Here is a 13,792-nt window from a genome sequence, read left to right on the forward strand (position 1 = left end):
AGAACAATTGCATAAATCCACATTATACATCATGACTGAGCCTTCTTCAGGCAGGTATTTTCTGAGTTAGATGGAGGTACTCGGAGCTTGTGCTTTGTCCCGTGCAGTCACTCCAGGGTGTGATGACTGACTCTTCTTCTGAGCCAGCTCAGCCTTCAGGGCTCTCAGCTCTGTGGCAGCCTGCTTCCTCAACTATATGGAAGAAAAGTGACAACAGCAAACTGAGATGTATGATATTTTTCAAACATGTCTCATGACCAACCAGAAGATTGTGAAGGATTTTCTGCATTTTTTCACTTTAATGTTAGAATTTACTGTAGGTGATATGTTGCAGCTCACTCTGTGAAAAGGTTTACATGTATCAGTACTTCATGGCCAAACCCAGTCAGCATCTTTGACCCAGAACTGTGAGAACATTGTCATGAGGATAAACCTGTACTGCCTCTTTGCTCCTCAGATAATCCGCCTTCACAGACAGAGCAATCTTAGTTTGTAGACCAAACTTATCTTTGCAAAGGGAAACAATGTAAATTTGCCTTGCAGTGAGGGAGCTTCAGAACTGAGTGATGTACCAGTATTTACCCACACAGTCATCTCTGCTCTGAGCTGTAATGCTAACAGATTTCTGCATAACACATCCCCTGCACTCTCAAGTATTTTCATGACAGACATTATATATGGTGTGTTAAAGCATCTGAAATCAGTTACCTTTATCTCTGTTACCAGCTTCATCTTGGCGTCTTCTATCTTCCTCCTCAGGTTATCAATCTCATGGCTCTCTGTCATGATCTGAATGATGAGCTCATTCTGAAAAAAGAAATCTTTAATTCAGTTATTTATATGTACCTCAGATACACTTCTTTGGCCCTAAGCAGGCAGTTTTAATGATGTGGCTGACTGGTATACAGTCATCACCAGTATCTTTATTTTTAATTACAGTCCAGAATATACAGTTAAATAAAAGATGATTCAACTAGACCTTCACTGAAGATCTCCCGTGTCGTCTTGGCTTTCCTCTGTTATCTCTGGCCTGCAGCTGGTGCAGGATTCTGTTGTAAAATGTCTCCAGTTCTTGTCTTAGGTTTTTCAGATTGTTTTCCAAAGGTGCTGTGGCCTTCTTGGTTTCAAAATATTTCTTTTTCCAGCTGTCACGAGCTTTACGTGGAAATGGGAGAAGAATAGATTACAAAATAAGACGGGTATCATTAGGGGGTCTACTACAACATGAGTAAACAAGCTCCAAGCATTGCAAAAGTACTGAAATGTCTGTGCCCACCTTGGTTCCTGCGGTGTCTGTTCTGGGCTAACAGGTCTTTTCCCTTCCTCAGCAGCTCTTGTCTTGTCCACTCCAGCTGCTTTCTCTCCTCCCTCACCAGCTTGATTTCCTCAATCAATTCCTCTCCTTGCAGATAAAAAAACCAACATGTAAGCTGTATTAAAAATAATAGGACTGAAGACATGCATGGTGCATGACTGCTTACTGTTTTTGTGAAAGACTGTAAAAGCAGCTGTTTTCTGGGACACCATGGCCCGGTCTAGACTTGGTGGTGGAGAGGTGCAGCGAACAGGCCGGGACAACACAGCCAGACCCTCTGGCGCCTTATAATAAATAACACAGAATGAGTTGTGGAACTGATTGGACTGCTAGATTTTAGTTCTTTATTTTCACTTGAAAATCTTCTCACACACATTTTGCATACGTACCCTAGTAATAGTTTTGTCCCTGATGTACGTCACTGTGTGTTCACTTTTTGATTTTACAACCCTGCAAAACAAACAAACTGTTATAAGGCCACACTAAAGAGGCAGTTTTAATGAGTGTCACTCTGTAGTTTAGTGCAACGGCTTCACAGTACCCATCTGTAAGAGAGAAGCCTGAGTCTCTGTCCTCCACAGACTCGGCTGCTCCTGAGTGTCTGGCTGCTCTGTTTTCCAGGTGGTATTGCTTCTGGTTTCGGCCAGTTTCTTCTTTTTGTGGTAACTCCTTTACCTGAGCTGAATCTGCTTCATGCTGCTGCAAAGCTGTAGATGTAAACCAAATGTAGAGCTGAGAATGGTAATGAGGCCCTGTGAAAATAACTGTGACAGGTTTTTGGCCTACAAGGTAGAAGAACTGTGAGGTAGTCAGACAGATGAAGAGTGCTCTTACACCAGGACCACGGTCCAACCTTCAGGTCCACAGAGGTGATGGCATTCAGCACACACTCTTTTCTGGTGATTTGGCACCATCAGACCATCACATTAACATTATTGTTACTCAGGGCTGCTTTATTTATAACCACCGTAAAAGGTAGCTGGACTGTGTACAGGTAGGACTATGCTAAAACAAAAACAAATGTGCCCCCTTCTGTCTGGACTTAAACTTATCAAGCTTCTGCTGTTGTTGGTGTATTTTACCTTTAGTCAGTGAAACCAGCTGTGGTGCTCTTTGTTTCTGAAGCTTCACTGGACAACACTCCTGCTCTGCTCTCCTGATGGGAAAGTGAGCCTCCTCCTCATTCTCTTCTTCATCGTCTGAAGAGCTGTAGCTCTGGTCATCCTCCTCTTCATTCTCCTCCTCTTCTTCCTCTTCCTCCTCCTCCTCTTCTTCCAGCCTTGGGGTGGGAGGAGGATGCTGGGAACACTGGGGGATGTGGGGGAATTTAACGGGCTCCTTTGTTCTTGCTGACAGGCTGCACATCTTGGCAGGGTGGTAATAGGTCTGGTGGTCCAAGGAGCTGCTGCTGTTGTCTGGGCTGATAGACTGGGAGCAGACGCTGCTGTCGTTCTCCACAGTGGGCAGCAGGTAAAGCTCCGGCTGCACGGCCTGTAAGTTTTATACATAATTAGTCCAGTGAGCAATCCATGATTTAAACTTTGCAGAAGTATGTGCTATACATACATAAGGCGGGGCAAATGTTTTTACTTTCAGGTCTCTCTCCTGTTTGCTCCTGACCTGTAATAAACCAGAATTTGATTGTTGTGAGAGACAAGGCAGTAAAACGGCGAGCTGCCTCACACACACACACGCGCACACACACACACACACACACACACACACACACACACACACACACACACACACACACACACACACACACACACACACATAGACTTTAGTGTAGCCTGTCTGAATAGTGAACTGTCTGCATTGTTCCTTTACAATGTCAGCCTTGTGAAACACAACCAGCAGTACTAAAGGACACTCAGCTCACCAAAGCCAGACTACGGCCCACACATTTCAGGTAGGAGAATTTGTCAAGGCTCCTATCTGCACCAAGGAGAGCCCCCAGATCGCTTCTCAGAGTTTTCAAGGTGATTTCAGGATAAACCCTAAAAAAGGGATAGAAGAAAAGTGAGTGGAGGATTCACACTGTGCAGTGATCTGAAATGAGAAGCTGCATACTTCAAAATATCAGTATCATAACAAGCTTTGCTCAAGTTCCTTTCAAACTTTAAATCAATTTAGATAGTGTAAGTCTTTATAGTTTAATATCTCTGTACTGTCCTGTACTGTTTCACTTCTTACCTGATGAAGCCTGCAGATATAAAACTGTCTATGGCCTCAGCAGGGACCTTATTAAGCTTCACGTTCCACTGGTCACATGGCACACACAACACATGCAGCTCCACAAACTACGCACACACACACAAAAGTGACATGTTTCAGTGTTCATCCATAATAAATGGCTGTAATTACATTTGAAGTCACGGTTTAAAATAGAGAAGCTTCTCTCCTTCATACCTTGCAGCTGGTGGGTCTCACTGACTCACAGGATGACTCCATGATCAGTCCAGATCCAACACGAGCAGAGAAGCAGAGTTGATGTCTGTGTGGCTGTAAAGACGCAGTGAAGGCATGGACTGCTCACTAACAATCTGCTGAAATCAAACACACACAGTCGTTCAGTGGAGTTTCTTTTATGAGAGTGCCAGCAGCGGTTGCTCTGGTGCTGATGATGACAGCTGCTCCTAAACAGAGTGTCAACTGTGACCACAGGAGTCCTGCACGCTCCTTTATGTACGATATACTTAAAAGAAATATTCCAGCTGTGACATTTAAACATTTAATCTGTAAACATCTGTAAAAATTTTCAATAAAGTCTATTAATTCTTACCACTAGATGCTGCAGTTGGATTGGCTCTGATGCTGCTGGTGTAGTGAATGGGTGCGCCTATCCCACTAGCCTGAATTTTATTTATTTACTGGGCTACTTTCATGCTGGATGGATGTTCACTGTGTTCAACTTTGTTGTCTTTCACTATGAAAAACCAGCATTACAGCTCCGCCTTGTGGCTGGCTGCAGTGTAGCTCATGAACCCCACCATGTTAGAAAGATCATGGCCCTAACTTAAAAACTAAAAGTGCTCCTTTACATACATCTTCATGCTATATGAATGTCTGTCTAAGTGCTCTCATTTCTAATAAGTTCAATTTTCAGTTTTAAAAGAACAGGCTGTGACATGATGAATGACAGCTGCTCTGGAGCTGCAGACTTTATATTTTTCCTCAGTGGAATAGATACAGACGTGCTGTCATGCAGCTTTTCATCCTGGTAACAGACAGCTGGAGGCTATTTTAGTACAATTGCAGTAAATGGATTTAGTCCAGGCCAAATACTGGGGGCTTACTTTAAATCTGATCAGTCTCTTCCTGTTTAACCAAACACAACATGTAAATCGATCAAACTGTGCTCTCTTTCTTTATTAAAAACAAAACAAAAACAATAACAAACAATCTTTAGCAAAAATATTTTATCTATTTTAAATTATCTCAGAGGATGGAAAAGACACAAAGCAACAGTTATAGTGTATTCAAAACCTTCATATACAAGCAGTTTGACAAACAGGGATAAGTTTTTCAGCACAGTGTGTGTGTGTGTGTGTGTGTGTGTGTGTGTGTGTGTGTGTGTGTGTGTGTGTGTGTGTGTGTGTGTGTGTGTGTGTGTGTGTAAAACAGTAATGTCTGAGTATTAAAGCTTTTATACAGTTTGGGTCATCATCTATAAAGCAAAAACATATCCACATCTGTGAATCTTTTCTACATTTAAAGGTAGTATGTGGAGTTAAAAAAATAGTTTTTAGATAGTTTGTTTCTTTTGAAGTTTGAAGTTTTTCTTTAGTTTGTTTGTGGTTTAGTTTGAAATGGTTTAATAATCGTTGTGTGGAGAGTCGTTGTCGTAAACATCTGAAACAAAGGGTGGAAAAAACAAAGTCAAACAAAAATCATGAGACTGATACACGTATCATATTTGACATGGGTTTAATCAAGGAGCATTAAAACTCACCACATGAGTAGTCAACATCATCGTAAATATCTCCCTCCCTGCAGGAAAAGGTGATGTTAGGCTCAGTTATTACAAAGCAATTTATATAAAATGTACATCCAAAATACGTGTGGTATAAAATGACATCATTACATAATGTTAAAAACCAGAACGTATGTAAATTTAACACTGGATTCAATGCTATAAAAATAAGTCTCTATAATAAGTAATTAGATGGAACATAATAATAACCTTTGGTAATAATAAATGATCAATTATTTCTTATTTATTTTTAAGTTATACAGCTACTGGTACACGGTCAAGAAGATTTACTTACATTGGAAGTAGAAGAGATCTCGACACATAACCATCTGTATGAAAGGAGACATAACAGAGAATCACTCAATTGATCATCTATATTTACCAAACATTAAAATATTAGTTCATGCAAATTTCCCACACTGTAAAAAATGACATGAGTTTTAGATGTTTACAGAGTATTTTTTCATGTGGATGAAAACTTAATAATGTGTGTATGAATGACAAATAATGCTTTCACTGACAGCCTAGGTGTATTTTTTTAACCTTCTCACCCTCTTTACAGACAATAAAACTGAGTTATCAGGGAAAAAATATTCAGCACTTCCTTTCTTGAATCCTGTTATCAAGACAATCTGCTCATGTCCTATACAAATACATAAGCAGAAATTAAAACAAAATGTGATTCAGGAGAAGATGCAAAGTCTTTACATACATTTTCCAAAGCTGTTGCGACACAGAGCTTTCTTACTGCTGGTGTGCTGGATGACATCCAAGACCTCCCCCTGAATCACAGCCAGGTCTTTCCCTCCTGGCTTCTTTATGGTGCCGTTAGGATTCACCATCATGGTGTGGAGCACCCTGACAGGCCCTTCATACTGAGAACAGCAGTCACACTGGTCAAGTTATGACATAAACAATGAACCTAGTATTTCTGAGGTGCATGTGGAGCTCCTCAGGGGTCAGTCCTGGGCCCTCTTGTCTTCTCACTCTGTTTCCCATCACACATAAATAATATTGAGTCCTAAATCTAAATCTAAAGCATGAAGACTGTTTACCTTAAACTTTTTTCGTAGCTCCTTCTCAACTTTTGGATCTAAGCTGGAACAATGTGAATATTTAACAGTTAATGTTGTGGCACACAAATGAATCACAACACAATTATTATCACAATAATTAGACACATCACTTCACATTATTAAAACTACACAATGACTGTAATCCTGATGGCTTTCTTTCAAAATCTTAATCTCTCATTTCCTGTTCCCTTCAAGTGGATCAGATGTGAGTAAATACCTGATTTCGGGTGGGGGTGGGGGAAAATCTTCCGTTATTGGTTGAACGTCATCATAGTCATCTGAGGAAACAATGATAGTAATGTCAAAGTGAAACGAAAAGGATCTTGTGTTCTTGGTATTATGGTGTGATGTCACTTACCGTCATCTTCAGCGAAGCTGCAGTAAACACAAACAGCATGTTAGTCAGAATTAGTGTGAGTGAAACTGAAGAAGCATTTTAACCAGACAGATAAGATGCATGGAGAAACATCACTAAATATGTCTTTAAAGCTTTGGGGTATTTGCAACCAGAAACTTGCCGTGTTAAAGGGCCTTTGTAAATAGCATTGTTAACACATGGGTGCTGCAGGTATCTAACCATCCTGTGTGCAAATAGCATCTGCATAAAATTTAGATTATATTTAATGCAGCACAACGCCTCGCACCTGTGTCTGTTGTTGAAAACCATGTTGTGGACCATCTGTGGGGGGTCTGGAGGAGGTGGAGGTAAAGCTGATAGATCTGCTCTTCTGGACTGGAGTGCTTTGAATTTCACTGCTTCATAATCAATATCCACACAAACGTTGCTGATGTATCCGTCTGTAAGGAAACATAAAAACAAAGCGAGGCTTTTCAGACCGTTTTTCCATGCACAAGCTCATTTTGACACATAGCTGCATTTATATAACAGGTTTTTGTGACAGGAGGCACATAGCAGATCCACAAAGTTTACATAAAGAGGATGTTTGGTGTAGAAGGATTTATCTTAACATTAAAGTAAAAATCATTGTTTCTTTTTAGCCATGACTTTTCCATAAACCTTTGGAGTGAAACCATGACCTGACTACGCTATAAAATAGATTTGTGCATTTTTAAACAATACTAATGTAAAACACAGGTCTCTAAACCTCCAAAAATCCTTTTGGTCATCAGATCAAAGCCAATTTATTGCGACTTATCTATGTAGTGCATTTAAGTGCCACCTATTCTGACATTGCAAAAATAATAAATACTACATCAACCTACTGTGGAACATGTATCATATACAACTTAGGAAGTGAGCATTGTGTCAACACACACCTGAATGCTTCAGAGCAGCAAAAACGTCTGTTTTTATAGAGGTCTGCAGACCTGCTGATGATCAATTCATCATCATACAATGATCAGCAGCACCTCCTGCAGCTCAGCTGCTTAAAACCTACGGAAGCAGTAAGGCTGCTGTTTACATGTTTTTTTTTCTTTTTGGCTTCATTTTTGATCCACTATATGATGCACTCAGGAACAGGATCAGGGTATTAACTTCTAAATATGACTGTATAGGAATGTGTGCAGATTTGTTGTATAGACAGCCACAGATGATCTCAAAATAAGGAGAAAGTGCACATTAAGTTTTTCTCAAGAAAACCATAAATCCATTATGTAGGAAAAAAAGTAAGAAAAGACTTTCTGAACACTAGTAAAACAAAATTGTAAATTTCAATTTAAACTCACAGTTTCCATCCTGAGAGCGGGCCAGCCATTTGCCTCCCGGGTTGTTGTTCAAACGGAGAATATCCACGCTGTCACCTTGTCGTACTCTCAGATCCAGTTTGTCTTCCCCGTACCAGTCGTATCGTGCTCTGGCTGTGTGAATAACCTCTATCTCACCTTCCAACTGCAGAGAAAGGAAGAGAGACAGACACATAAAATGAGTTTACACCTTGTACTGAAGGAAATTTGTATTTGCTTTCTTACCTGAAAGTTCTTCTTTAACTCTTTCTGCCTTTTCTGTCGCTCCATCTGCTGCTTCTTTTCCTGCTCTTGTTGCCTCTGTGCTTCTCTCTTGTTTATCTTCTGAGCAGTGACACGATTTATCTCCACCTGGTCCCTACAAATGAACAAACAACCTGTCACCTTAAAGGTAATCAGACTTCTATTCACCTTTTATATAAAAAGTGACTTTTTATTTTAGAAACTGTGAAAGTTATCAGGTTTTCCGTAGCCCCACGCACTGAATTTTCTCACAATCTGCTTCTTCAACAGGAAACACTGTTAAATCAAAGGAATCACTAAGTGTTTGTAGTTAACAACAAATGCACCACTTCATCATTCGTTGCATTCTGAGAACCCTTTCACCTGTAACTAAGAAAACACACGAGCTTATAATAATTTTAGTAGCCACTGTTGAACTATTATCTGCAGCAGCAGAAACTAAACTGTCAATGCTGTGGTCACACTGCGTTCACAGGCAATAGAGCATTAAAACATGTTAATACTTACTCATCAATAAACTCGTACACATCGTCGGCATCCTGCAAGAGAGAAACGTTTATTTAAAAGAGCAAGGAACTTTACGATTGATATATATTTCTGTACTCACCCCGTCCACACACTGGGAGCTGTTGTCACTGAGAGTCTCTGTAACGTTATGCAGAACAGCATTTCAAAACATCTAGTTAATAATTACAGCAATAATTTTCAGCTTAACTGTAACAAAACAAGCCTTACCGTTTTTATCAAAGCTTCCAATATCATCGTATGGGTCCTGATCATCTTCAAGGTCCCTGCAATCAATGAACAGACGTCTTTTCAGCATCAATAGCAAGGATTTTTAGTAAACAATATAATCTATGATGACAATCCAATCTACCCCCTTTTAGCATGGTTTCAATCCAAAATATATTTATATAGTCCTTAAATAAGACACACATGCACATTTATGCACATGTATATGTATATAGCTCCACTTACTTCTATAGGTTATATTTTTGTGTACTTATTTGTGTACTTATTTGCATTATTATTAATATACCTGCATATTTTTTCCTCTTTACATTGCTCTTAAACATGTATGGCATTCAGTGTTGAATGTACAGGGAAACCAGTTTCCTTACTATGCACATGACAATAAAAGCTTTGAATCTTGAATCTTCAAAAAACAAGCAAAGAAGCATCTCACACTATCAGGATTGATTTGTATTTATTTGTTTTTACATTATTTTATATGACTTCTACTGTTGTTCCCTCTAATATTTAAAAAAAAATACTGTCAGAGACAGTTGATACTGAAAAAGGAAGCATACTTTGTCTTTATTTTATTGTTAAAACTAAAGAAGTCAGACACCGCCAGCCTTCATAACCTGCAGTAAAGAGGCTGAAGGTTGTGTATTTACGATGTAAAGTAAAACAAACATGATGGTGTGTTCCTGTGATACTCACACAGAGGCGATCTGGCGCGGCAGTCTGTTTGGTTTGTTGAATCGTTGTGGAGGTTTCGGAGGACTGACTACCCCGGGCAAAGGCACGTTCCTGTCTGCAGGAACTGAGGAGAGGAATCCTATTTTTATTAATAATCAGGAAAAACAGTTACAGCTGCATACTTGTGTGTGTTCATTGGCACATTTCTAGACAAAAAGAAATAAACTCTTAGACTGGTGCGTCATAAAAGGAGCGAGATATTTACCATGACTTTTCTTTGGGGCAGCAAATGCTTGTCCTCGCTTGAACCTCAGAAAAGGCTCCAGATTGACAGTGGGGGGTCGCTTGGGTTTCACAGGCAGGGGTCCTTCAGGGGGCAGGGGCCTCCTCAGTGGGGTCACGTCACCTGCACTCCTCTGTCGAGGCGGCTGTCGGAGTGGAAGAGGCGTTGAGCTGGGACCTGGTGCTGGGGCCAGTTTGGAGAGACCTGGAGGTCTCTGGTGGCTTAGCATGATGTTCTGAAGCAGCTCCCCCGTCTGCTTGACCTTGTTAATGTCTGCTGGCAAAATGGGCCCTCTGGCTCCAGAACTGGGGGGCGGCCGAGGGAAGGGTGCAGATCTGGAAGTTGCTGCTGGTTCTGGCGTTGGCAACCTCACCAGTCCTGGACCAGCCAGAGAAGAAGGAGGAACTGTAGGGGACAGTTTGTGAGCCAACTCGCTGTCTATCGGCAGGATTACCCTCCCAAATCCAGGTCGTGGAGATTTCGGTGACCCGCTGTCACGGCTGCTGGTGTCCAAGCTGGAGGTGTTGTTGGTGAACTTGGCCCTCAGAGCCTTCACATCAACGTTTTCCCCCTAAAAAACATCAGCAGAGCACAAACTCAACTGCAGCTGCTTTGTATCTGAAGCAGGAAGTTAGCAGCTCAGCATCTAGCAAGGCATACCCCCACGCTCAAACACACACTCACCGCTTGAGAAACTCATGCGCTATCTATACAGAGTGAGAATGCACCATGTAGCAGCAGCGGTTCCTGCTTGTTTTGATCTTCACAGAGCTGATAAGTTTGTGCAGCAGACAAAGCTCCTCAGGAAGCGACTGAGATGCAGAGAATTCTAATGGAGGCAACCAAACCAGCATTTCTCCATACATCATACATACTGATTCTAAAATCTCCTACAGAAATCATTAAAATGTGTGGCAATGAGTTTGAATAGAATAATAGAATTCTATTATCATATTACATCACATCTCAGAAGCCCTACAGTTTAAAGTGCTGCCACCTTTTATCGACAATCACAGCTCTTATTTATAAATAAACATGGACTCCTTAACATAACTCATCATCATGTTTCACTCATGTGTCACTATTGCCCCATTTCTGACCATATGTATCAAGCCTAGAACAAATATTTGGGTCACCAGAGGTAACACAGGAAGAGGCTGCAACATGCCTGAAGTAATTCTTTTAGTCAGCGTTTTCTGTAACTGCTTGAAGACTAGAATATAATGAAAACACTGCTCTTTTAACTTGATTAAATATATAAATGATCTGCATCTTCATCTTCATTATTTAGTTTGCGTCTTATCAGTTATTTATTGTTTGCTTTAGCAACATCCAAGTGCTAAAACAAAAGAAAACAGACTTTCAATTTGAGCATCTTAAAAATATTTCAGCCCTGATTCTTTAGGAACTGATGACTATCATCAAATGCAGCCTCTAGGCCTAACCGCAACGGTCAAACATCTAAAATGAAAGTAAAGCTAAAGTAAATGAGGCTTGGGGTCACCACATTTTTTTGTACACTTTTCGATTCGTGAGATGTGTCAGCAATACACCTAGCTGTTAGCGCAGTGTGTTGCTAGTGTATAGAGCTGGAACGATTCCTCTTTTTATTTTTTTTCACTGTGATATTTTTGGAAGAAAATGATCAATAAAGTTTTTAAGAAGATACACACTTTATCTATTAAGAATAAGTAACATTGTCACAACCATTTCATGAGAAGAGGTAATAAAAAATATGATTATAATTATTATTTATATAATATAACATTATTACAACGTTATGAGCAACAGTGTAGATTAATAATGAGGGTAAGACACTGTACCTGCATGTTAAAGCTTAGCAATGTGGGTTTTATTATATGTTAGACTATCCAGTCTGCAGGAAATGTTGGTCAACAGTACCTAAAAATGGTGCTAAAGTTAGGAGTAAGTTGTTCAAAAGTTTAGGGTCATGTAAAAATGTACATACTTTAAAAAAATGTTAGCAAAGCTGCAAACTGTTCAGCTATAAAACTGGTCTGGGTGGGCCGGAACTTTTGGACGGTAGTGTACGTCTCATACACATGATAGGAGCTGTATTAGTTGCACCTGCACACATCATTTAGTGTCATGGTGACACTAACATGCAAATTAGAGCTCATAAAAACAAACACACAGGTGAGCATGTGTGTAACTGCCGTCCCCTGTTCAGTATGGATTCCTTTTATGTGAGCATCAAGGTCTTTTTCTTCTGGCAGAGACAGATATCATTGTCTGAAAGAGCCCATTTCCTGCCAACACAACACTGAAGACTCTGGTCATGGTTCATACAGTCTGAAGGTATGCTCTGGTATACTGTTAAGACTTTACTGGTTCATAAAGACCTTACTGACAGGCTACAAACTCATAAATATTTCATACACCCTTAAATAAGGAATACATGGATTAAGTGAAGCAGTGTTTTTTATTGTTTTAAAAGACTTTAGCAGGCAGGTGTCTGGTTGGACTAAAACCTGATGAATGAGCTGAAGAAATGTATTTCTGTCGACAAAAAGAAAACAATAAAGGAATTGCTCCATCTATTGTTAGAACACTTGAAATTGTAACTTTAACAGAGTCAAACATAGACAGAACAGCAGGAAGTGCTCACGACCACATTCCTCTGTACCCCAGCCAGCATCCTGCACTGGTTACCATAGAAACGCCCACTGTGCTGTGCACACATCTCTCTCTCTCTCTCTTTTTTTACAGGGCTGTCATTTCTCCTATAACAGGGAAGGAAACAGACAAAAACTTTTTCTCTACACCACAAACACACGAACACACGGGGGTTCCACTTTCAGTCAGCAAAGGCCTGCAGCAAAAAGTGTGTGTGTCTATGCTTTTGTGTGGCCTTTTTTCACTGTGACCCATTAACTTGCAGGTGTGCTGCAGAAAAAAAAACTGCTTTAGTATATTTACAGCAGTGATAGAAAGTCACAACATGACGTCAATATGAATAAAATAATAAGTATGTCTGCTGTGTTAAAAAAATGCCACATATATACATCAATAATTAAAATAAACTGTTTACATAAAGAAACCTGTAAACAAACCTAGTGAATAAATGAGTAATTTACCAAATATGAGGTGTATAACGTGTTCTATTCAGAACAAAAGTGCAGGCAGCAACAGATATTTCACCATTAGATAATAAATAGGGGATGATGAAACATATGGCAGTGAGCACACTGTGAATCATTAACCCGTGATAGCTGTGCAATAAAGCTTTCTTTCATTTGCAGCACAAATATTTTTCAAAATACAACTTCCCTCTTTTTACTTAAAAAAAAGGAAATCGGGGTTTCTTTGGATTTGCCAATAAATGTCAGTGACTCTACAGTTTTAAAAAGTAATTCAATAAATCCTGTTACATGACAAATGGAAATGGAAGATAGACCCACAGGGAAATAAAATAAGCAGAAAGTCTTTCTATTATGACCATGTTACCTCAGTGGTCCAGAGGAAGCGGACAGAATTAGACACAATCCAAGAGAAGAAGAGACGAAGAGAAGAGTGAAAACTGCAGTGGAGGAGTCGTTCTCTCTCCACTGCTTCACACAATAACCTTTCAATACAACACTATAAGTAACAATATCTTACCATGTTTTCCTTTTAGTGATGGTTCATCAATGGGTAAAGTTCTCCATACCAAGCAGTTAGTCAGTATCCATGTTAACGCAGCTGCAGCTACACAACCTGTGTCACTACACTCGCTGCAAATGAGGAAATGCCCTGCTATTCAGTGTGGG

General features: G+C 40.0%; 2 protein-coding genes across 3 annotated transcripts; both read right to left on the reverse strand.

Annotated features, from left to right (window-relative positions):
* Positions 1 to 60: 60 nt before the first annotated feature.
* Positions 61 to 3,826, reverse strand: spata1 (spermatogenesis associated 1). The gene is made up of 12 exons (XM_028404322.1): positions 3,725 to 3,826; positions 3,509 to 3,615; positions 3,195 to 3,312; positions 2,882 to 2,935; positions 2,398 to 2,806; positions 1,857 to 2,022; positions 1,705 to 1,765; positions 1,482 to 1,599; positions 1,277 to 1,402; positions 980 to 1,155; positions 709 to 807; positions 61 to 192 (listed from the first exon to the last, which is right to left on the reverse strand). Exons 1-12 carry the CDS (start codon positions 3,764 to 3,766, stop codon positions 67 to 69), a joined length of 1,602 nt encoding a protein of 533 aa, XP_028260123.1. The 5' UTR covers positions 3,767 to 3,826; the 3' UTR covers positions 61 to 66.
* An 827-nt stretch (positions 3,827 to 4,653) lies between these two features.
* Positions 4,654 to 13,779, reverse strand: LOC114434521 (FYN-binding protein 1). Of its 2 annotated transcripts, none has more exons than XM_028403829.1 (16): positions 13,644 to 13,779; positions 10,005 to 10,593; positions 9,761 to 9,878; positions 9,050 to 9,105; positions 8,922 to 8,959; positions 8,822 to 8,853; positions 8,297 to 8,429; positions 8,054 to 8,216; positions 7,009 to 7,162; positions 6,723 to 6,739; positions 6,582 to 6,642; positions 6,344 to 6,386; positions 6,001 to 6,163; positions 5,584 to 5,617; positions 5,268 to 5,305; positions 4,654 to 5,167 (listed from the first exon to the last, which is right to left on the reverse strand). In XM_028403829.1, the coding sequence occupies exons 1-16, from the start codon at positions 13,644 to 13,646 to the stop codon at positions 5,130 to 5,132; spliced, it is 1,680 nt and encodes a 559-aa protein (XP_028259630.1). In that variant the 5' UTR covers positions 13,647 to 13,779; the 3' UTR covers positions 4,654 to 5,129. The 2 variants fall into 2 exon arrangements, with proteins under 2 accessions (XP_028259630.1, XP_028259631.1); XM_028403830.1 differs by having other exon boundaries at positions 4,655 to 5,167; positions 9,761 to 9,863.
* Positions 13,780 to 13,792: the final 13 nt, after the last annotated feature.

The sequence above is a fragment of the Parambassis ranga genome, chromosome 4, assembly GCF_900634625.1.
Source record: "Parambassis ranga chromosome 4, fParRan2.1, whole genome shotgun sequence".
In the NCBI taxonomy this organism is placed as follows: Eukaryota; Metazoa; Chordata; class Actinopteri; family Ambassidae; genus Parambassis; species Parambassis ranga.